The sequence below is a fragment of the Babylonia areolata genome, chromosome 22, assembly GCF_041734735.1.
Source record: "Babylonia areolata isolate BAREFJ2019XMU chromosome 22, ASM4173473v1, whole genome shotgun sequence".
In the NCBI taxonomy this organism is placed as follows: domain Eukaryota; kingdom Metazoa; phylum Mollusca; class Gastropoda; order Neogastropoda; family Buccinidae; genus Babylonia; species Babylonia areolata.
This window is the reverse complement of record NC_134897.1, coordinates 25,743,528-25,767,063: the sequence shown is the minus strand read 5'-3', so window position 1 is coordinate 25,767,063 and position 23,536 is coordinate 25,743,528. Positions and strand designations below refer to the sequence as shown.

Here is a 23,536-nt window from a genome sequence, read left to right as displayed (position 1 = left end):
ATTTCCAAAACAATAGTTGAAATGACACCACAAACATCCTCACAAATTTGTTATATTGATTTTTTTCTTCTTTTAAAAATTTTTTTTTTTTTTAATGAAAATTGTTTTGGTGTCTTGGATTGATTTTTTGTTCTGTAGGATGATACAGAAAGCAGAAGATTTTTAATGCTTCAGAAAATCCAGCGAATGAAGACTGGGGTCATCATATGTTTTTTGATTACCTAAATTTTTGTTTTTATTAAATCTCTTGGGTGAATAGTGATAGGTATAGCTTCATGCTCATCACACGTTCTGCAGAATTTTGACAATAATGAGACAAGTGCAGCACCAGTGCCTCTACTGAAGAGAGTGTGGCAGTATAAAATAATAAAATTATCCTCAGAAGTTAAATCATAGACATGAGGAAAGATTGTGCAGCCATTAACAGACAAGCAAAGTTCATTTTATAAAGTTGATCATGGACAAACACACCAAAAGTTTCAACAGCACACACAACATTACCATACAGATAAATTGATGCTTTGGGTTTTTTTGTGTGTGTTTTTAAAAAATATTTTTATTGAATAATTGAACCTTGATTTGCACCATTTTATGAAAATATATTGCTATACACAATACAAAACATCCTCATCCCCAAATAAAACATTTCAAAGAATATTTGACATTAACTGTTTAGTCAAACGCACACACAGAAACACAAACACACATACACACACTGCTAATTCATGCAAGAAGTAATCACAGTCCGTTATTTTTCTAATATTCATACAAAGCATGAGAAAGTCTGGTCAATTTTTTCCATTCTTTCAAAAACAATGTAAAAAAATCTTACATTCTAAGTTACAAATATATATATATAGAGAGAGAGAGGGAGGGAGAAAGAGAGAAACTATAAAGAAGGAACTAACAACCCTTGTGAGCACAAAGCCTCCTTTTTTTATTTCTTGGACTTCACTTCTCTCAAACAACATTTTTCATTGAACTTACAATTATTCAACTGGATATTAAAATTGGTGTATTATAATTTACTGGAAGATAATTTCCCAGCTGGAAAAACAACAACAACAACAAACCAACAAAAAAAAAACCCCAACAAAACATTGAGCAACCCTAAGCTGAGCCCTGTTGAGCCACAGTTAGCAAAAACCAAACAAACAACAGATTTCTAAAATCGAACATACTTAACCTTTAAGTCACAATACAATGTATATCAGCGAATATTATCAGTGAAATATCCCAAATATTAACTACAATGTGAGGCTTTTCTGTCTAGGTAGGAGTTCACACCACACACACACACTCTCTCTCTCTCTCTAAAAATCATCTCCCACAACCCTGCACATAAAAATTTCTCTAAACATTGCAAAGATTACCAATGAAAAGCCATATCAGCCGGTATAAACCAAATACACTGTATCACTTTTTAAGTAAATGAAGAAAAAGAAAACCGGTCTACAATGTCAACACTGTCACCCTGTCAGCGATGTTATCCACATCAAAAACATACATCTTCAACGTAGCAAGATGCAAAACCTTCAACACTCATCTCATACGCACATTTTTTTTTTTTTTTTTTTTCTAAGTAGCATTTTAGTAATTCAATTGCATGGATCAGCAAAACACTGTTTGGGACAATTTCTGCTTAAAATGGAATAAGTATTTTTGCCATGAAGGATTTTGAAACAAGTAAATGAAAAAGACAGTAGCAAATTTTCTAAAACCTTAACAGACAAGGACACATGAGTTATTGTACAAACATTATGCATCAAAAACCAAAAATAGATTTAGATTTACTGGTGAATTAAATATTCTATGCAAATAGCTTAGTTAAATCAAATCAACAAATCAAAAATAACAAATCCACAGGGAAAGCACCTAATCGACATGGAAAGTAACTGGCCAGCTATCTATGATTACCAATCTTGTTCCAAACCTACCAGTAAAGAGTGTCCAACATGGACCCTTGACTTGGAATATGAAGTTGAAAAATATGTTTGCACAATTATGATAAGTGCTGAGATAATAAATTCTACAATCATCACTCTTTTTGCTGCCACCCACACGGCCCCAAATCTGTCGGCAGTCAGGCTGACCTCGATCAGGACTGGACACTGTCACATTCTGTCTTCATCTTTTTTTTCTTTTCTTTTTTTTTTTTTTTTGCTTTTTGTTTTGATTTGTTTTCATTTTTGATTTGTTGTTTAAACTGTTGCTAACTTTGCATCAACTTTTACACAAATGCATGGTTGATTTCAGACACTGATAGTAAAATCATTGTGAATCTGCATGACTTTGGAAACCTTTCTTTTCAAAGACTGAATTCAGTGGAAATTTATGTCAAAGAATGCAAGATAGTATACTGTCTGATGGTGTTCTCATCACATTGTATTAGGAATTGTTATTCTGTGTTCTGGAAGAATATCATTGTACTTCCAACGACAAGACCCATGTGATCTGATTCTGATTAGATGTCATGGAATACTTGATCGATTCTTTCAATGTGTAGACAAACATTTTGATTTCCAAATGTGACAAACAGTTTTTTTCAGGAATGTTTCTCGAGGATTTATGATTTTCACTACTGTGCAAGAATTTCATGATGCTGATAGTTGGAAATGTCTTGTGAATATGTATAACCCTGTCACTTGGTCTCATGCAAACGGTAGGTCTGGTGTTTTCTCAGTAACCACAAGTTACTGGGAAAGGGAAAGGATACAGAATACTTCATCATCTTCAATAAGAGAAATTAGTTTGTGATGTATGCTACATAAACAATGTGTATTAGAATCACAGCCATTCAATCTGAATACATAAAAGACATAAAATGCGTAGCAGACATAAACCTCCAATACACAGAAATCACAATCATGCACATGCAATAACCACCGTAAGACAGCAGACATAAAATGTCATACTGTCATTAAATATAGACAGGCAAGCAGACTGGCAGACTGACAAATAGATGAACAATCAAAATTAAGGTGAGCACACATGCCCACTTTCTTCTTTTTCTTGATACAAAAAAACTATTGAAGAAATATGATATGAACAATTTCTTTCTGCTTAGCAATGATAAACGAATACTCAGAACAAACCACAGAATAAACCAGACTCACTTTAGTCTGATCTCATAACTTTTTTTTTTAACGCTGTGGAGCAGAACATGATTTCTGTTAAAGCTTTTTTTTCCTTGCGGAAATATAAAATGTGGAGAAGTTGGTAACTGGTTACATTTTAAAGCTATCATTCCCTCCTTTGTGCTGAAACACTGGGATTTTGATATGTGGAGCTGAAACTGGTCACAATCTATGATTAATCCACACTGAATGTCATAGTGTAGCAGTTGATGTCATGAACTGACTTGACATTTGACATTATTGCTTGCGGTCCAGCTGACTACACAAGGCCATATCAGGACTGCCGAACAAAAAAAAAAAAAAAAAATTCAACTGCATTAAACACAATACCCTGTCACATCTTGAAAAAAAAAAAAAAAAGAAAGAAAGAAAAAACTCCAACAAAACCCTGCAAAACAACACAGCTCATGATAAATCTTTTTCTTCCTCTCATTCTTAGTTCATGACACATTATCTAAATCACAAAGCTCTTTAAGGCAATTAAGACAAGGCTGTGCTGCAGACAACAGCCCTCCCACTTATAATCCCCAGATTACCAAAAAAGAATGACGAAAAAGGGTACAAAATACTTTGAAGCCAAACAAACTAAAACATATATATGGCCATTCTGGCAAATAACACTGCAGAATGGACAGCTAGTGCTCATCTCAGTGTTTACAAAACACAACCTGATTGTCAGAGCAAAATAACATTGGTAGTACATCACAGACAGCAGAAAAGAGAGAACAAAAAGTGTCATGGCATGCTAGAAAAACAGGGGAAAAGACTGGGAAGGCAGAAAAAGCAGACAATAGTGAAGGAAGATAAAGGCAGAAACAAAGAGAGCAACAGAAAAGAGGAAATTTCTAGCGATTAATTTCCAGAAGGTGAAAATACATTTGCTACGCCACTGACGAAAGAGACTAGTGGATATCCTGGTATCGACGTTGAGTCCCTGGAAATAGATTTCTAATATTTCCAAGACTTTTTTCCAGGCTTTCATGACTGTATGAACTATAGATCTATATATTATGTACTGAAAGATTTAAAACAAAGACTAGGACCACACAACTGAATGTGACTTTGTGACTCCCGGATACAGAGTATGGCTGCCTGACCAGTAGAACAGTCAGAAATGGAGAGACTGACTAGTGGAGGGAAGTGAACATGAGAGAAGAACATGAAAGGGCGGGAAAAGAAGGATGGTTATTCCTTCTGTTCAGTACTCTGTGGATGAGGCAGTCTTCCCTTTCTGTCTCCACATGTTGTTGTTACTCTCTCCTCTCCTTGTAGTGTTCGTCAGGCAGCTTCCTCAGCCTGTCTGCAGCCTGTAGACGTGTAAGCAGGATCACTGTTAATGCACATGCGCACTCACACATGCACACACACACACATTCTTGGTGCACACACACACACACACACACTTTCACTTACTCGTATGCGTACACAGTAATTCCCCCCCCCCCCCCCCCCCACACTCGATTTTTTTCCTTCCCTCATCTAATATCACTTAAAGTGAAAAGACGTTAAACTAAAGAACGAACAAACAACACACACCCCACCCCACACAGAGATATTCTTGCTGCAGTGTGCACATTATGAAAGCCAAATTCGTGATTTCACAAGAGGGGTTGAGCCTATGGGAAAGAATTTTTTTGGCACAACAGATTTTAAAGTGACAAGATGGTATTCCAAAGCTAGAGATGAGTGCTTGTTAGGTGTCCTATTGAAAAATAATTACCATAAAATGAAAATCTGCAAAAGAAAATGTGAACAGTTTGTTTGCCATGACTTGCAACAGTTTGTTAGGTAATGAAAATCGGCAAAAGAAAATGTGGACAATTTTTTTTGCCATGATTTGCAACAGTTTGTTGGGTCATGCTAAAATCTGTATGTTACTGATATCTAACTACAAATGAACTTTGTAATGTCTACAAAACTCAAAGTTTTTTTTTTGGGGGGGAAGCGTGCTTCACGCTTTTTAGACATGCCATGGGTATCCATGTTTGGGGGCCCTCAGCTTCACTTGTCATCATACTGGCTTGTGGTTTTCAAGGACTTCCTTTGCGTTAGCTGTGCTTGACTATGTGTGTATACATATGTATGTGTACATAACTACATGCATGTATATGAATGTGTATTATGTGTGAATGTGTTTATGTAAGTTTGTGCCTGCCTGTGTGCGTATGTGTTAGGGTAGCTGTTAGATACACATGTATGTTAAAATGTATGCATGCAGTGTGTGTGCGCGCGTGTGTGTGTGTGTGTGTGTGTGTGTGTGTAGTCACATTTTGGTGTGTGTATGTAACATAGATGTAATGTTTTATGTTAACAAAAGCGTTTTTGTAAAGCACCTAGAGCAGATTTCTGGATAGTGTGCTATATAAGTATCCATTATTATTATTATTATTGAAGTATTCTGTAACATTTATGGATATGGTCAAGTTTCGGTTTCTCAAGGAGGCGTCACTATGTCACCCCACATCTGCCAGATGCCTGACCAGCAGGATAACCCAACGCACTTTGTCAGGCCTTTAGTGCAAGCACATATATTTGTTTCAATTCAATTCAAAATACTTTATTATCTGCTTCAACCAAACAAAAAAAACCCAAAAAAACAACCTATCAGAGTGAATTTCTGCTACAGAATTTTGCCAGAGGACAACACTCTCATTGCCTTCGGTTCTTTTTCAGTGCACCAAGCGCATGCTGCACATGGGACCTCGGTTTATCATCTCATCTGAATGACTAGATTCTCAGTCTGATTGTCCAGTCACACTTGGGGAGAAAGAGCGAGAACGGCATTTGAACCCAGACTCTCACCCACAGAGTCTCTGTATTGGCAGATGAGTGTCCTAACCACTGTGCCACCTTTTTCAGCGTAGGAGGGCCGGGCCCAGTGCTCTCCTTTCACTGCTTTGAACCTCCCCTAACTGAAGTCAGGTACCCATTCACACCTGGGTGGAGAGAGGAAAATCAGAAGTAAAGTACGTACGTCTACCCAAGGACACAACATAACACCGAAATGAGGCTTCCAACACTGATCACTGGTGAACACTGGATCAGAAATCCAGCACCTAACCGATTCAGCCACAGGCCCACCCCTCCTCCCCAACCCCACCTCACCTCATCCCAACCCCCCACCCCCACCCCCATGGTTGTGGTCACACAGCTGAAGAAAAACAAACAAAAAAACCACCGGTCACCTGTTCTGGCGTGAGGTCCCGCTGACCCTGCGCCAACATCTCGTAGCCCACCATGAACTTCTTGACGGTGGCGGAGCGCAGGAGAGGTGGGTAGTAGAGGGCGTGGAGCTGCCAGTGACTGCAGTCCTCCCTCAGCCAGTCCCCACCGGGGGCACCTGCCACCACAGCCTCACTGTCAACACTTTGCATGGTACCCCTGTCAGTACAGATGTACCCCATCAGTGCAGCTGTACCCATCAGTGCAGCTGCACTGCAGTTTCTGTGGAACAGACACTTTCTGCCCAATCAGTGCAGCTGCATTGCGGTTTCTGTGGAATTAACACATTGTACCCAATTAATGCTGCTGCACTGCTGTTTCAGTGAAATTAACACTGTGTACCCTACCAGTGCAGCTGCACTGAAGTTTCTGTGAAGTTAGCACTGTGTACCCTATCAGTACAGCCACAATACAGTTTCTGTGGACCAGCCCTGCAACAGCTGGGTGCTCTGTCAAAGCCACACCACAGATACAAATGGCACACATCATCATCAAAAACAGCGTAATCCCCCTGAAAACATCAACAAACAACATTGAGGCCACAACCAACAAGCTTAACTCACTCTGGATGATGGAACACTACAGCGTTCCTGACGTAAGGTAGCGTTCCGGATGACAGAACACTATAGCGGTTTTGACAATTAGAAATTTGTCCATGTTTTCCCTCATGGGGTGGCATAAAAATCGCAGCTACACCGGGCATTGTGAACTTGTCATGGGTCGAATGGAAAGTTTCTTTCTGAGGTTCTGTAACTGTACACTCGCAGGCCAGCTGTTGACCTTGGTACCCCACATGACAAGCTAATCCGCATACATATCGAAAATGGCGTCGCAGGCGATATAAGTGGAAGTTTTGGGAGCAAACTAGATCATGACAGTGGCTTTTTACTGCTGCTGAAGTGATTGAAATGCTTCAAACTGAAGGTTTCGACATCGACGAGGATGATGAAGACGTTGAATAAAGTATCTGCAGTGAAGAAAGCTACCAGCAAAAAGGTACTGACAGTGACTCAGCTTCTGAGGGCTGTGAAGAGGGGGAGGGGGGTGGGCGTACACATGATGTTAGAAGAGGGGCCAGTGGGTCAAGTACAGGGAGTTTCATTCACCTTTGTGTTTTGTATTTTTTGTGATTTTTTCCGTAACCCTAACAAACGGGTTGTCTGTAGGGGAAAGCAAGAGAGAAAACTATTTGATGAGTGAGTTAAGGCACTGAGTGAAAATGCAACTGAGTGAGAAAACAAAACTGAATGTGCCTACTGCAGTACGAAAATATTGGTACTCTGTCTTAGGAAAGCGACTGGGTGATATGGATAAATCATCACTTGGGGTATCATCAATGATATTGATATATTCATTATGGAGTGGTGGCACAGTGACAGGACGATGATGTACAAAGCTAGAAGTTTCATGCTTACTGTTATTAATTCTATTTAAAATATCATTATACATCACATGGAAAAGAATATTCTTGACACTTTTTTTATGGCACTTCAGTTTTCTTCCAAATTCAAACCATTTCATTCAGCTATCTTCCAAAAGCAAACCATTTCATTCAGCTATCTTCCAAAATCAAACCATTTCATTTCACATTACATTTTCAATTTCCGATTTGGAGAACAAAATTAAATGCAGAAAACATAGCAGACTACAAAGGCTTCAACTTGTGCTATTATCAAGGAGATGATAAAATAATAACAATATTAATCAAAAATGTATTCACATAGCACTAAATCTTTTGCAGAGACAAAGTGCCCTCAGTTTCACTCACGATTTTCACACACAAGCATAACTTTGAATCAAAGCAATGAAAAACGAAAGTTATAAATACATACTGACAGAAGGCTGGGGAAATTGAGGGCAAAAAGACAGGTAGGTTTTAAGGCCAGATTTGAAAGAGCTGATAACAGGGAACTCACAAAGTGAAAGAGCAACACTGTGAGGTTTAGGAACAGAGACTGAGAGAACGATTTCAAGAGTGTGTGTCTATACAGCATGACACTTACCATGCCAACCCATGGAGTAAGGAAAGGACACTTCAAACAGGTTGTCATACTTGGTCAGCAGTTTCTTCATCATCACGGCCAGATCTGAAATGGCATACTTGGTGCTTACTTTTTGAAACAAAAAGGACATCCAAAATATATCCCCAATTTCATTGTGCAAACTATATTCTAATCATGCACACCACTTTTCCAGATTAAGAAAAGGAACACTTCAAAAACAAAACACTGCAAAAGAATAAAAGAATGTGAAAACGTCTCCATTTTCAAAATCTAAGCACTGATACACAGGAAGTGATACCTTTCTGAAGAAACTGAAGACTTTACACAAGCTGGTGATACTGCTGGCTCTAAACTTTGTTCAGCAATACAAACCTTGGTGACAAGAATCTCTCTCTCAAGGAAAGGCAAGAAGTTTATTTCATGCTCCCACCGGGAGCACTGGAAAGGTGATACACATACGTCTTTTACATGCATATAGACAAAAAGAGTAAATGAAAAAAGTTAATAAAAAAAACCACTTGTGTAACAACAAAAAATGCAACAAGTCATTTTCCCCAGCAACAGGTAAAATTCTTTACCCTAGCCACAGACAAAATTTTATTGAAAATGAAATATAAATAGAAGGGGAACAGGATATAAGTTTTGATAATATTTTTTTGTTTTTGCTTTAAAAAAACACAAAAAAACAGTAAGTGGAATTCAACAGAGATTGGGTGGGTTCTATACTGTATAAGTTAACATTTTTGTCTGATGCTGTGAAATACGGGGCAAACAAACAGTGATACTAAATGTTGTTTGCCGAACATTTATCACAGATTCTTTCATTTCTGAGTAAGTTGTTGAAACACTCTTTCATTACAGGCAGTTAATTACTGGTTTTTTCTGAACTTCACTGATCCCTCTTCTTTTTCTGTGTTCTGTAACTCCCATGTTCACTCAAGCATGTGCCAGGGGACTTACACCTGTCTGAACATTTTACTCTGCCATGTAGACGGCCATATACTTGTCTGAACATTTTACTCTGCCATGTAAACAGCCATACTCTGTTTTCCATGCTGGGTATGCTCCTGTTTCCATAACCCACCGAATGCTGACGTGGACATGGATACAGGATTTGAAATGCATTTATCTTCTGCGTGGGTATGCACATGTTGGGGGTTCAGGTACTTTTAATTCTGCACATACGTTGACGAAGGAGATCAGAAAAATCTCCACCCTTAACCCTCAACCCACAAGGTGCACTGGAACCGGGGATCAAACTCTGAAAACTCAGCTGAGAATCCAGCGCCCTCACCAATCAGCCACAGCACTGTTCAAACTTCAAAATCAATTACAATGTAAATTTCTCACCATCTCTCTCCTCGCCGGTGAGGTCCTGAATTCTAAGGACATGACGTCGCGGCAGCAGCATGGTCTCATATGGCCACATGGCCCAATAGGGCACCAGCCACACCCAGTGGGCTGTCTCCAGCACCACACGCTCTTTTTTCGCCACTTCCTTGCTGAGGTAGTCCACCAGCATGGGACTACCGTACTTCTCCATGTAAGCCTTCTGTGTCCTTTCCTTCACCGCCAGTTCGTTAGGTAGGAAGGAGCTTGCCCACACCTGTGAATAAAAACAGGATGGTAGATATCTCACACTGCTTCCAAAAACGCAACGAACTTCAGTATGTATAGACTACTGCAGCAAAATTCAGACTGGTAAATATCTCACAATGCTTCCAACCAGCGCAACAAACTTACACACAGGCTACTGCAGCAAAATTCAGAATGGTAAATATCTCACAATGCTTCCAACCAGCGCAATTAACTTATGTATAGACTACTGCAGCAAAATTTGGATTACAGCTTTCAACAGCTTGACTGTGAAAATAAAAGTTGATATGTAAAACTAAGTGTTTTTAATGTTTCAATCTATTTCAGTACTTTCCCTATAAGCTCTTCAAGTACTTTTGACAGCACATTGCTCTGCATATCATAATTGTAGAAAAGGTCTATTGCCGCTGAATTGTTATTGTCAATTCTTATCAGAATGAAGACTTTGTGTGTAGTGCTGATTTTGTCTTTGTATTAAGACACTTGATATGAGTATCGAAGGTTGGTTGGCTTTTGAGCAAGACTGGGTGTAGAATAAATTGGCAGAAGACTGGGTATAAAAAAAAAGATAATAAAAAACCTAAATAAATAAAGGAAAAAAATGGAAAAAAGGAAAGAAACAAAATGCACATAAAACCACCCCAAGTCCCCAAAATAGAGCAAAGAGATAAATAAGAAAACAAAAAATATACATAAAAGCTTTATAGAAATTGAATTTAGGGAGAGTAAAATCATATATAATTATACAAAACACAATATTTTGTTGCAAACTCCCAATGCTAAAGTTTATCAGTTAACTACTTGAATGTCTGTGGTGAGGTTTATGAATTAACTAGCGGGATGTCTATGGTAAAGTTTATCAATTAACTATGGGGATGTCTATGGTAAAGTTTATCAATTAATGATGGGGATGTCTATGGTAAAGTTTAGCAATTAACTCTGGGGACGTCCATGGTAAAGTTTATCAATGAACTATGGGGACGTCTATGGTAAAGTTTATCAATGAACTATGGGGATGTCTGTGGTAAAGTTTATCAATGAACTATGGGGATGTCTGTGGTAAAGTTTATCAATGAACTATGGGGATGTCTGTGGTAAAGTTTATCAATGAACGATGGGGATGTCTGTGGTAAAGTTTATCAATGAACTATGGGGATGTCTGTGGTAAAGTTTATCAATGAACTATGGGGATGTCTGTGGTAAAGTTTATCAATGAACACTGGGGATGTCTGTGGCAAAGTTTATCAATGAACTATGGGGATGTCTGTGGCAAAGTTTATCAATGAACGATGGGGACATCTATGGTAAAGTTTATCAATGAAATCTGGGGATGTCTGTGGCAAAGTTTATCAATGAACTATGGGGATGTCTGTGGCAAAGTTTATCAATGAATGATGGGGATGTCTGTGGCAAAGTTTATCAATGAACTATGGGGATGTCTGTGGCAAAGTTTATCAATGAACGATGGGGATGTCTGTGGCAAAGTTTATCAATGAACTATGGGGATGTCTGTGGTAAAGTTTATCAATGAACGATGGGGGTGTCTGTGGTAAAGTTTATCAATGAACTATGGGGATGTCTGTGGTAAAGTTTATCAATGAACGATGGGGATGTCTGTGGTAAAGTTTATCAATGAACGATGGGGATGTTGCATCTTACCTGACAATGTGGATGAGGATTGGAAGCTCCCATGATGCTTCCTCGGTTCTCAAATATCTGAAGACAGCAAACTGACATGACACAAAGCCAGCATTGCAATATGAGACTGAAGAAAAAAATAAACGGACAACAACGATAGCAACGACGGGCGCCATAGCCGAGTGGTTAAAGCGTTGGACTTTCACTCTGAGGTTCGAATCACGGTGACGGCGCCTGGTGGGTAAAGAGTGGAGATTTTTACGATCTCCCAGGTCAACATATGTGCAGACCTGCTAGTGCCTGAACCCCCTTCGTGTGTATATGCAAGCAGATCAAATACGCACGTTAAAGATCCTGTAATCCATGTCAGCGTTCGGTGGGTTATGGAAACAAGAACATATCCAGCATGCACACCCCCGAAAACGGAGTATGGCTGCCTACATGGCAGGGTAAAAACGGTCATACACGTAAAAGCCCACTTGTGTGAACGCAGAAGAAGAAGAAGAAGAAGGAGAAGATAACAACAACAGGACCATCACTGCAATTCAACCAAGGACTGACCATGCAGGACCATCATTATGATTCTGGAGAGGCAAAAGGTACTAATGGCAACAACTTGAGCAACAACTCACTCTTATTCATGTATACAGATCCAGGCACATAGAGTGTGATTGTGATTCTGTGATTTCTAAAATAAGATCAGTGGCAAAGTAATTTTGAACTGGACAGAGAGCAATACTCGGTTCATCATTCATGTGCATCTTAAAACTGATTCAGTTCAATGGCAGTAATGTGTTCTTTGTCTTTAGTACCTGTTCACTCTTCTGTTCAAACACACACACACACTCACACACACACATCACACACACACACACACACACACACACATTACACACACACACACACACACACATCACACACACATTACACACACACACATTACACACACACACACACACACACACATTACACACACACACACACACACACACACACACACACACACACACACACAAACACACACACACATTACACACACACACACATCACATACACATCACACACACACACACACATCACACACACACACACACATTACACACACACACACACCACACACACAACACACACACACACACACACACACACACACACAGCATTTCAACATGAACTGATATTTTTCAACACTTTGCACCCCATCAGAGCAGTTTCTGTGGACCAGCCAAACAACAGCTGAGAGCACTGTCAGTCATAGGCTGCTTCATACATAAACATGCACACAACGTCACCAAACAGATCAATCCCCTTGGAAACACCAGGGAACAACATAGAGGCTAAAGCCAACAAACAAGCTAAAAGAACAGAGCAAGAATACAACTGTTTGAAAACACAAAACTGAACATGCCTTCTGCAGTACGGAAATACTTATAAAACTCGATCGAAGGGAAGTAAGCGAGTGTGATGCATAGTGATAAGAAACTCTAGGGAGAGCTGGACAATACAAGGTCTTCAGAGAAGAAGCCCCTCTCAGTCAAGTGTTTCGGCCTTTCACTGTTTACAAGTTAAGGGCCGAAACACTTGACTCGGAGTACTTGGAGTACAAAATGTTCGCCACACAAACAACAAAATGCACGGACAGACCTGCACCCAGGTATAAGTCTTGCCCAGGTCAGTGTTGATGTCAGCCCAGGCGTCGATGACGCTGCGGATCTCCGTCAGCTGCATAAGGGGCAGGGTGAGGTCTGACCGGGGGTGGAAACACATCACCTTGCAGGTGCCGCGCGCTGGGGCTGTCTGGAACAGGGGGTCCTCGCTGGCCTCTGGAACACAGGAAACATGGACGACTGGAAACCAGTGACAGAACTCAGAACTCAGAAATGTTTTATTGTAGGCCTTCTGACCCATTACAATGTTGAGCACACAAACACACCCCCTCCCACACCTCCACACCCCCTCCGACATCTCCCCCCCCCCTCCCCCCCCCCCCCCCCACACACACACTTGCCCGCGCGCAGACTCAATTTTGTAACACCAGGCATGCAAACACATGAATCGAAAATTCAAAAAGGTAAATGGCTTCCATCGTGAGCAAGTCCGCTTAAACATGGAGACCAGTGACAGGTGCACAGTAAGACATGTTCATGAATGCAAAGTCACACTTTTCCTCTGTTCTTCCTTCTCTCGAGGTGGCAGAATGGTTATTCACACGCTTATCTGCCAATTCAGTGTGGTTATTAAGACGTTTATCTGCCAATACAGTGTGGTTATTGAGACGTTTATCTGCCAATACAGTGTGGTTATTAAGACGTTTATCTGCCAATACAGTGTGGTTATTAACATGCTTATCTGCCAATAAAGTGTGGTTATTAAGACGCTTATCTGCCAATACAGTGTGGTTATTAAGACGCTTATCTGCCAATTCAGTGTGGTTATTAAGACGCTTATCTTCCAATTCAGTGTGGTTATTAAGACGCTTATCTGCCAATACAGTGTGGTTATTAAGACATTTATCTTCCAATAAAGTGTGGCTATTAAGACGCTTATCTTCCAATTCAGTGTGGTTATTGAGACGTTTATCTTCAAATACAGTGTGATTATTAAGATGCTTATCTGCCAATAAAGTGTGGTTATTAAGATGTTTATCTGCCAATAAAGTGTGGTTATTAAGACACACACGTGGTTATTAAGATACTTATCTGCCAGTAAAGTGTGGTTATTAAGACGCTTGTCTGCCAGTTCTGTATGGTTATTAAGACGCTTATCTGCCAATGCAGAATGGTTATTAAGACGCTTATCTGCCAATAAAGTGTGGTTATTAAGACGCTTATCTGCCAATGCAGAATGGTTATTAAGACACTTGTCTGCCAATTCAGTGTGGTTATTAAGACGTTTATCTGACAATGCAGAATGGTTACTAAGACACTTATCTGCCAATAAAGTGTGGTTATTAAGACGCTTATCTGCCAATGCAGAATGGTTATTAAGACGCTTATCTGCCAATTCAGTGTGGTTATTAAGACGCTTATCTGCCAATTCAGTATGGTTATTAAGACGCTTATCTGCCAATTCAGTGTGGTTATTAAGACACTTATCTGCCAATTCAGTGTGGTTATTAAGACACTTATCTGCCAATTCAGTGTGGGTATTAAGACACTTATCTGCCAATTCAGTGTGGTTATTAAGATGCTTATCTGACAATTCAGTGTGATTATTAAGATGCTTATCTGACAATAAAGTGTGGTTATTAAGACGCTTATCTGCCAATTCAGTGTGGTTATTAAGATGCTTATCTGCCAATTCAGTGTGGTTATTAAGACACTTATCTGCCAATTCAGAATGGTTATTAAGACGCTTATCTGCCAATTCAGTGTGGTTATTAAGACACTTATCTGCCAATTCAGAGTGGTTATTAAGACGCTTATCTGCCAATTCAGTGTGGTTATTAAGATTCTTATCTGCCAATTCAGTGTGGTTATTAAGACACTTATCTGCCAATTCAGTGTGGTTATTAAGATTCTTATCTGCCAATTCAGTGTGGTTATTAAGACTCTTATCTGCCAATTCAGTGTGGTTATTAAGATGCTTATCTGCCAATACAGTGTCCGTGAGGGTGTGGGTTCAAATCCTGCTCTCGCCCTTTCTCCCAAGTTTGACTGGAAAATCAAACTGAGCGTCCAGTCATTTGGATGAGGCAATAAATTGAGGTCCTGTGTGCAGCATACACTTGTCACACTGAAAAAGAACCCATGGCAACAAAAGTGTTGTCCTCTGGCAAAATTATGTAAAAGAAATGCTCTGTGATAGGTACACAAATATATATATATGCATGTACTGAAGGCCTGACAAGCGTGTGGGGTTATGCCATATGTGGATTTTTCTTTATGTGTACATGGATTTATCTGAACGCAGTGATGCCACCTTGAGAAACTGAAACTGAAACTGAAAGCTGAAACTCTTCTTCTTCCCCCACCACAGACCACAGATTCCTCCATCCTCCAACCCAGTCTCTCTCTCACAGACACAGACAGTTTCAGTTTCAAGGTTTCATGCCGACTGATTCATTTATGACACACCACATCTATACCAACCCCTGGACACAGTGAATATGAAATCATTGCCCCAATTACCATAAAAAGCTATGGGTTAGTTAGTTGCTCAAGGAGGCGTTACTGCGTTCAGACAATTCCATATACACAGGTTAAGGAACCTTTGGTCTTTAACCTTATCTCATCAACTTGTATCAAAGTTGTAAGAAGGCAAACAAGCACAGTAAATGAAATCACGTCTTATCTTTCATTGAGCACAACAAACACAATAAATAACAACTAAATGACATTCATAAGTACTGACTTATTCTCTTACCTGGCTTTGGTGTGTCCTCGAGAAGAGCTTGAAAATCATTCGTGAAAACAAACGTTCCTTCATATTCAGGATTCACCTGTTAAAAAAAAAAAAAAAAAAAAAAAAAAAAAAGTGCTGTATTATTTGTGTACCCAAAACGGTACTGTAATCAAATTATTAGGTACAAAATTTAATAGACTGAAAAAAAATCTGATGCAAACTTAACCCTTTCACTGCCAGGAAAATAAGATTTAAGTGAAATCTATTTGCCAGGTTGTTGTTTTTTTCCACAAAAAACGGGTATAAATTTTCAAAAAATTATGTTCTCTTTGTCTTTGGAGAAAGAACAATAAAAGAATACATTTTCTGAAAGGTAAACGAATAAAGAATACAAAACACATGATGTTTTCCCATTTTATATATTATATGATCATTATTACCCTGCCATGTAGGCAGCCATGCTCTTGTTTTTTTTGGGGGGGCGTGCATGCTGGGTATGTTCTTGTTTCAGAACCCACTGAACACTGACATGGATTACAGGATCTTTAATGTGCATATTTATCTTCTGCTTGTGTACACACACGAAGTGGGTTCAGGCACATGCAGGTCTACAAATATGTTGACCTGGGAGATCGGAAAAATCTCCACCCTTTACCCACCAGGCACCGTTACCAAGATTCGAACCCAGGACCCTCACATTGATAGTCCAACGCTTTAACCACTTGGCTATTGCACCTGTCATCCACAGTCTACAACAGAGGCCTATGATCATCCAGTGAGCCCTTCAGGCTTGTGATGTGGCATCAAGTTTTTAATCCTGGGATTTCCTGTCAAGAGTTATAACTTACACACATGTGTACACAAACACACACGGAAGGAGAAAAAAAAATCACAATTCACCTCCCCATTGGAGCGGACTGAGCCGGGACAGAGAGGGTTTTTAGGGTCCCGCCTGGGAACAGTGGCCTCCTCTGCCTTCTCCACCTGACCCTGCCAGGGTCGCTTTGCCCGGTGAGGGGACACCAGGATCCAGTCATCCTTCAGTGGGTTGTACCGAATGTGGGGGTGCTCTGAACAACAGTGTAGTACACTAACAAAAGTAAAACTGGGTCACTGGAATATAATTCAAACCATTTTCACTGGAAAATAATTCAAACTCTTTTTTTTTTTTTTTGATGATGATGATATAATGATGAAAATGGTGGTCTCTTTTCACTTTATTGATTTGATTTCTACAACAAAAAAGTCTAATGCAGTAATCTTGAGAAATAGATACACTGTACTTTTCCTGATTGTGAGTTATTGCAGCATCAATGACATTAAAAACGGAAGATAATAACAACAAAAAGAAAAAAACAAAGAAACAGAACAAAACAAAGTAGATACTAGTGACAACATAACACAGCATCACCTTCACCAATAATAATGCACATGCACAACACAGACACACACACACGTACACAGACACACACACACGGAGACATAGATACAGACACACACAGACACATAGAGTGATAAACACACAGACACACACACACACACACACACACTGTCATATAAGCCCCTTGAATAGTTTTAAATTCAACGAAACCCCAAACTTTCTTTTCATGACAGACAATGGTAATCAACAACAGCTGCCACAAACCTCAACATGCTTCCACTCCTACAAGAGCTACACAGCAAGACAAAAGACTCAACAAGCCCTTAAGAGTACTAAACATTAACTTCCAATCAGTAACAGGCAAGAAGGCTGAATCTGGATATCTGTTAGATAGCACCAAACCAGACATTGTTATTGGAACTGAGACCCACCTGTCCAAAGAAATTAAGAACACTGAATTCCTGCCAGGTAGACATGGGTACAAAGTGCATCGGAACGATAGGAATAGGGATGGAGGAGGTGTCATGATTCTTGTCAAAGACTGCTACAATAGCACCCGAGTGAAAGAGCTGGAGACAAATTGTGAAGTAGTGTGGGCGAAACTAAGACTGAAAGGTCGACGCAATCTGTATATCTGTGCATATTACAGACCCGACGTCTCCCACAAGGCCAGTCTACAGGAGTTTGAAACTTCAGTTCAGAGAACTTCCAGCATTCCCAACGCGATGCTTCTGATCGGAGGGGATCTCAACTTCCCAGGATGGGACTGGATGACAACGACCCTAAAGCCCCATACCAAATATGTTGACCTGCACAACCAACTCCTCAGAATCACGGAAGAGGGCGTTAGGCGATTGCTGATCAAACTAGACCCAGCAAAAGCGAGTGGACCTGACAACATCAGTGCCAGGCTCTTGAAAGAGCTGTCCCCTGAGATTGCCCCCATCCTCACCACCATCTACAGATCCTCCCTGGACACTGGTTGCGTCCCCGCAGATTGGAAAAAAGCCCTGATGACGCCTATCTACAAAAAAGGCGAACACTATGACCCGGCAAATTACCGCCCAGTCTCGCTGACCTGCATTGCCTGCAAAGTGCTGGAGCACATCATAGTACATGCCACCGTGAAGCACCTGGAACAGAGTAAAATCCTGTGTCCCCAGCAACATGGCTTCAGACAGCAGAGGTCCTGCAAAACACAGCTCATTGAGTTAGTGGAGGAGCTCACCTCAAGCATGGCATCAGGGCGAAGAACAGACGTCCTTGTGCTAGACTTTGCGAAGGCATTTGACAAGGTAAATCACTCACTACTGCTGCACAAACTGTATAACTACGGTGTAAGAGGCAAAATCAACAAATGGATCTCTGACTTCCTTGCCAACAGATGCCAAGCAGTTGTAGTTGAGGGGGCCCAGTCAAACTTAATTGACGTCAAATCAGTCGTTCCACAGGGATCGGTCCTTGGACAATGTCTCTTCCTGGTTTTCATCAACGACCTCCCCGAGAACCTGACCTCAAAGACAAGAATGTTCGCAGACGACACTGCCATTTACCGCACAATATCATCTACGGAAAATCATGCCCACCTGCAAGAGGATCTTGAACGTCTCCAAATCTGGGAACGGAAATGGGAGATGGCCTTCAACCCGAGCAAATGTGCTACGCTCAGAATCAAATCACCAAATGCACGGACACGAGCTATCAATAGTACAATCAGCGCCGTACCTGGGAGTTACCTTGAAGACAGATCTAGAGTGGGAGGAACACATCAACAACATTACAAAGAAAGCAAGCAAAGTCCTTGGATTCTTGAGACGAAATCTGAAAGTTGCCTCCAAAGAGCTGAGAGAAAAAGCTTATCTAACCTTCGTAAGACCATTGTTAGAATACTCCAGCTCAGTTTGGGACCCACACAAGACAGGATGCATAAAGAAATTAGAGAAGATCCAAAGAAGAGCAGCTCAATTCGTCCTCAGCCGCTACCACCGGCGTGCAAGTGTAATGGACATGCTTGAAAAGCTCAAGTGGCCACCTCTCCAGAAACGACGTCAAGCAGCAAGGGTCACAATGTTGTACAAAATACACAACAACCTGGTGCAAGTCAACAAAAGTGTCCTCCACAAACCAGTTATGAGAGACAGAAGATCACATGACCAACAATTCCAACGGCTTGTGAATCATAAACAGCAGTATCGGCTCTTTTCTTTCTTCCCACGTGCCATTCGTGAGTGGGATGAACTCCCAGCAGACATTGTTGAGGCAGACTCCCCCAGCAGCTTCAAAAGCAGAGTCACCTCTCACCTCAAGGTCGCCACTCTTGACAGTCTCGCTGCTGCGAAACTCCAAGAGTAGGCAAAACCATAAATTACAGCAATTGTCGGGTATGAATGTGAGAGTGAATGTTTAGCTAAGCAGTGGGTAGGGGGAGTGCTAGAAGGAGGGCGCTGCGGCGGGGGGTGCCAGGGGCCATCAATAGGATGCCTGCCTGTCACTTCTCGTCCCCTCTGATCCAGTTAGTGGGCAGGAGGGAGAGTGCGAATGTGATTGGAGTAAATGTTTTTTTTGTTTTGTTTTGTTTTTTTCAACCTGCAAGATGTCTTCCAAACAGGTGTAAAATCAATCCACATAGAACTTTTTTTTTTCAAGCAGCTGGTCTCCGGAAACCCCCCAATATGTGGCAAAATAATCAACGTGTTGATTGTGGCTACACAACAGAAGAAGAGAAGAAACATCAGCACTGACACACAAGAAAACGAAAAACTGCACACACACACACACACACACACACACACACACATTCTTCTTCTTCTTCGTTTGTGGGCTGCAACTCACTCGTATGTACACGAATGGGCTTTTACGTGTGTGACCGTTTTTACCCCGCCATGTCCGCAACCATACTCCGTTTTCGGGGGTGCACACACACACACAAATCGACGTGACCTTTCACCTCAGCAGCTGGGATAGTCACCAACCTATGAGTTGCGCCTGTCATTATGTCATCATCCACTGACGCAATCAGACAAGGACAAGGACAACAACAATTATACAGAGCATTAATCAAAAGCATAGTAACCAGTTGGTTCAAAGGTCCCCGACATGACAGCAGCCTGACAGAGATTATCAACACTGAGTCTCCACACTCCGTGATGTTCGTCACGCCTCCAAGTACACGTGAACTTGCCCTGAGGTCCACAACTTCCGGAAAGGTGCCCACCACAGCGCATGCTCAGATTGAACTGCTTCCTCGGTTTCAAGATGGCGGACCCCCAACAAACGAAATGACCAGAAACTACGCATTGCATATTATGGTTGGATAACGTTTTTGAGTGCAGTGTATATCTGTTTTGACACGAACAAAAGATGCAAATGAAAAGCGTTGATGTTTCTTGACTGACATTATTATCTGTCATCGTGTCCGTTCTGTCACTTAGCCACAGCGAGACAGTGCATGAAATCAGCTTCCTCGCAGCTCTCATTGTTACACTTGTCCGTGCAGCAGAGCGTAAGGTAAATTATATAGAATACCATGAGCAAAAACAATAGTTGATTGGCGTATTTACTTCCTCATTCTCCCCAGACTCTGCTTCTTTGGCATCAGTTATTATCTGCACTCTTAAGCTGCTGAAAAAGCCTACCAGGATTCCCATCTGTTATGCTACAGTACCAAACTACTAGCAAAGTTGTGCCACCTCAGAAGAAATTAAGGTTGACTAGTAAAGCCGGAGACATACTTATAATACAGTGTGAAAAAAGATAACACAGCTTCTTTCGTATCTGCCCGCCTTCATCAATTCTATTTTACAATTTTTACTAAATCTGTGGTACGCAGATTACAGTTATGTTTCTTTTTACATGTATGTATTTTAAGTGAAAATTGCTGTCATCTCAGCCGTTTAATCATGTGTGTCTGTGCGTGGATGTTATTGTGTGTTGGAGTGTAACAGTTGTAGTATTGATAGTATGCTACTTTGTGAGTTTTATGCATTGTGTTTTTTTTAATAATATTAATGATTTTGTTTTATGTTTCTACTACTTTTTATATGCTTTCTTGTTTCACTTTAGGTACTGGATTGTAAAGCGCTTGGAGCTTGTTGGGGGATGTGGGGGGTGTGGGATGTGGGGAGGTGGGGGTGTGGGGAGGGTGGGGTGTGTGAGGAGGGTGTGGGGTATGGGGAGGGTGGGGTGTGTGAGGAGGGTGTGGGGTATGGGGAGGGTGTGGTGTGTGGGGAGGGTGGGGTGTGTGGGGAGGGTGTGGTGTGTGGGATGTGGGGAGGGTGTGGGGTGTGGGGAGGGTGTGGTGTGTGGCATTTAGCTAATTAGTTAGATACAATTAAAAGAATTTATGTTTATAAATAATTTGTGCAAGCAGCAACAATATTTGTCACTGCAATTTTAAAATCTGGCACCAGGAAAGTGTTAAAGTATGCATCCTGCAGAGCAAGTTCTTTTGGCCTTTTTTTTCTAAACTCTTTGCTGCGCTGGCCCACACCTCTTGAAAATGTCAGAATAGTCAACATGATGACTCTGGACGTCAAACGGATGATGATGATGATGATCTGGAGAATGTATGTGAGCCCAGTCTTAGATCCCCACTCCAGTATTAGCTTTGGCTATTGAAGTCCAGAGATATGCTGTGAGATGGGTGTACCAAAGACTAAAAACAAACAAGGTGATATAAGATATAAGATATATGTGGAGTGATGGCCTAGAGGTAACGCGTCCGCCTAGGAAGCGAGAGAATCTGAGCGCGCTGGTTCGAATCACGGCTCAGCCGCCGATATTTTCTCCCCCTCCACTAGACCTTGAGTGGTGGTCTGGATGCTAGTCTTTCGGATGAGACGATAAAAATGGGTGGCGCTGTAGTGTAGCGACGCGCTCTCCCTGGGGAGAGCAGCCCGAATTTCACACAGAGAAATCTGTTGTGATAAAAAGAAATACAAATACAAATACAAATACAAATCCTCTGACGCAGGTTGAAAGGCAGTTACAGCAGACCCAGTGCATGCAGGCCCATGTTTCAGCTGCTGCAGAATTTTGCCAGAAAACATTCTCATTGACATGAGTGCTTTTTCGATGAGCCAAGTGCATGCTGCACATGGTACATCGGTTTATTGTCTCATCCGAATGACTTGATGCTCAGTTTGATATTCCAGTCCAACTTGGGAGAAAGGGCGAGAGCAGGATTTGAACCCAGATCCTCATGGACTTTGTATTAGCAGATCAGCATCTTAACCATTCAGCCACCTTCCTCCTTCCACCTTCCACTCTCAGTCTCACTGTATTCAGTACAGAAAACATTACATCTTTTCTTCCTCCCCCATCCATTATTCACAACTAAGCATGCAATGTTCTTCCTTCAATGAATAAGACTTAAAGCAAGAAGACTGGATTCTTGCTAGTGCTGGTTTTGATTCCTAATCTAGAACTGAACATTTTATTTATTTATTTATTTTATTTTGTTATTATTATTATTTTATTTTATTTTTGTTTTATTTGTTTATTTATTTAAATTATTATCTTTTTAATTAAAAAAAAAAAAAAATTATTTATTTTTTTCTCGAGGCCTGACTAAGCGCGTTGGGTTACGCTGCTGGTCAGGTATCTGCTTGGCAGATGTAGTGTAGCGTATGTGGATTTGACCAAATGCAGTGACCCCTCCTTGAGCTACTGATACTGATACTGATACAGAACTGAACAGTAGAGCAAATAATCTGTATTCATGTCTACATTGTACATTCCTGTGTGTCTTATGTCTATATGAAACTATGCTTGCTTGAAAATATCCTGTCAGCCGGCTGAGTTTTGTGTGTGTGTGTTTGTCTTTGCTGCAGATGTTGGCAGGATAGTGGGGAAAATGTACAACAGACAACGAAGCCGTCTGTCAAACCTGAGAGAGGTGAGCAGTCATTCTTGCTGGAAAAATGAACTGACAGTTGTGCAGCACCATGGTTACATCAAACTGCTTCTTGAATATAGACCTTGGGTCTTCTTTCTCCTCTTTCATTTTGAAAATTATTTCCTTTTTTGTGAACTGATTACTCTGACCTTGTTCTTGCTTACTTTTCAGCTCTCTGCTGTGCATTTTGTGCACTGGCTTAATTGTTGTACAAGAATTGTTGAGCAGAAGAGTGTAGTTATCTGGAACCAGATTGTTTTAAGCTGGAAGGAGAAAGCGAGTAAATTGATAGTTTTGTTTTCTAGTGTAGAGTGAAAATTAA

General features: G+C 40.8%; 2 protein-coding genes across 10 annotated transcripts in view; one reads left to right on the top strand and one right to left on the bottom strand.

Annotated features, from left to right (window-relative positions):
- Positions 1 to 559: 559 nt before the first annotated feature.
- Positions 560 to 20,508, bottom strand: LOC143297349 (galactose-1-phosphate uridylyltransferase-like). The gene is made up of 9 exons (XM_076609655.1): positions 20,392 to 20,508; positions 16,838 to 17,007; positions 15,959 to 16,034; positions 13,238 to 13,416; positions 11,618 to 11,674; positions 9,713 to 9,968; positions 8,363 to 8,446; positions 6,323 to 6,477; positions 560 to 4,444 (listed from the first exon to the last, which is right to left on the bottom strand). Exons 1-9 carry the CDS (start codon positions 20,414 to 20,416, stop codon positions 4,388 to 4,390), a joined length of 1,059 nt encoding a protein of 352 aa, XP_076465770.1. The 5' UTR covers positions 20,417 to 20,508; the 3' UTR covers positions 560 to 4,387.
- A 50-nt stretch (positions 20,509 to 20,558) lies between these two features.
- Positions 20,559 to 23,536, top strand: part of LOC143297348 (leucine-rich repeat-containing protein 49-like) — a 56,298-nt gene continuing 53,320 nt past the window's right edge. For 6 of the 9 annotated variants that reach the window (XM_076609649.1, XM_076609653.1, XM_076609652.1 and 3 more), the window contains exons 1-2: positions 20,583 to 20,825; positions 23,150 to 23,214. In XM_076609649.1, coding sequence (XP_076465764.1) covers positions 23,173 to 23,214 — 42 coding nt within the window. In that variant the 5' untranslated portion in view covers positions 20,583 to 20,825; positions 23,150 to 23,172. Of the gene's footprint in view, positions 20,826 to 23,149; positions 23,215 to 23,536 lie in introns of all 9 variants that reach the window. The other 3 variants (XM_076609650.1, XM_076609654.1, XM_076609647.1) reach the window with 3 other exon arrangements.

Coding starts and splice junctions, on each gene's coding strand:
- LOC143297349 (XM_076609655.1), bottom strand. CDS start 20,416: ATGTCGGGGACCTTTGAACCAACTG. Junction 8,447..9,712: donor CACCGGCGAGGAGAGAGATG/GTGAGAAATTTA, acceptor ATGCCATTTCAG/ATCTGGCCGTGATGATGAAG. Junction 6,478..8,362: donor TTACTCCATGGGTTGGCATG/GTAAGTGTCATG, acceptor CTGTGGTGGCAG/GTGCCCCCGGTGGGGACTGG.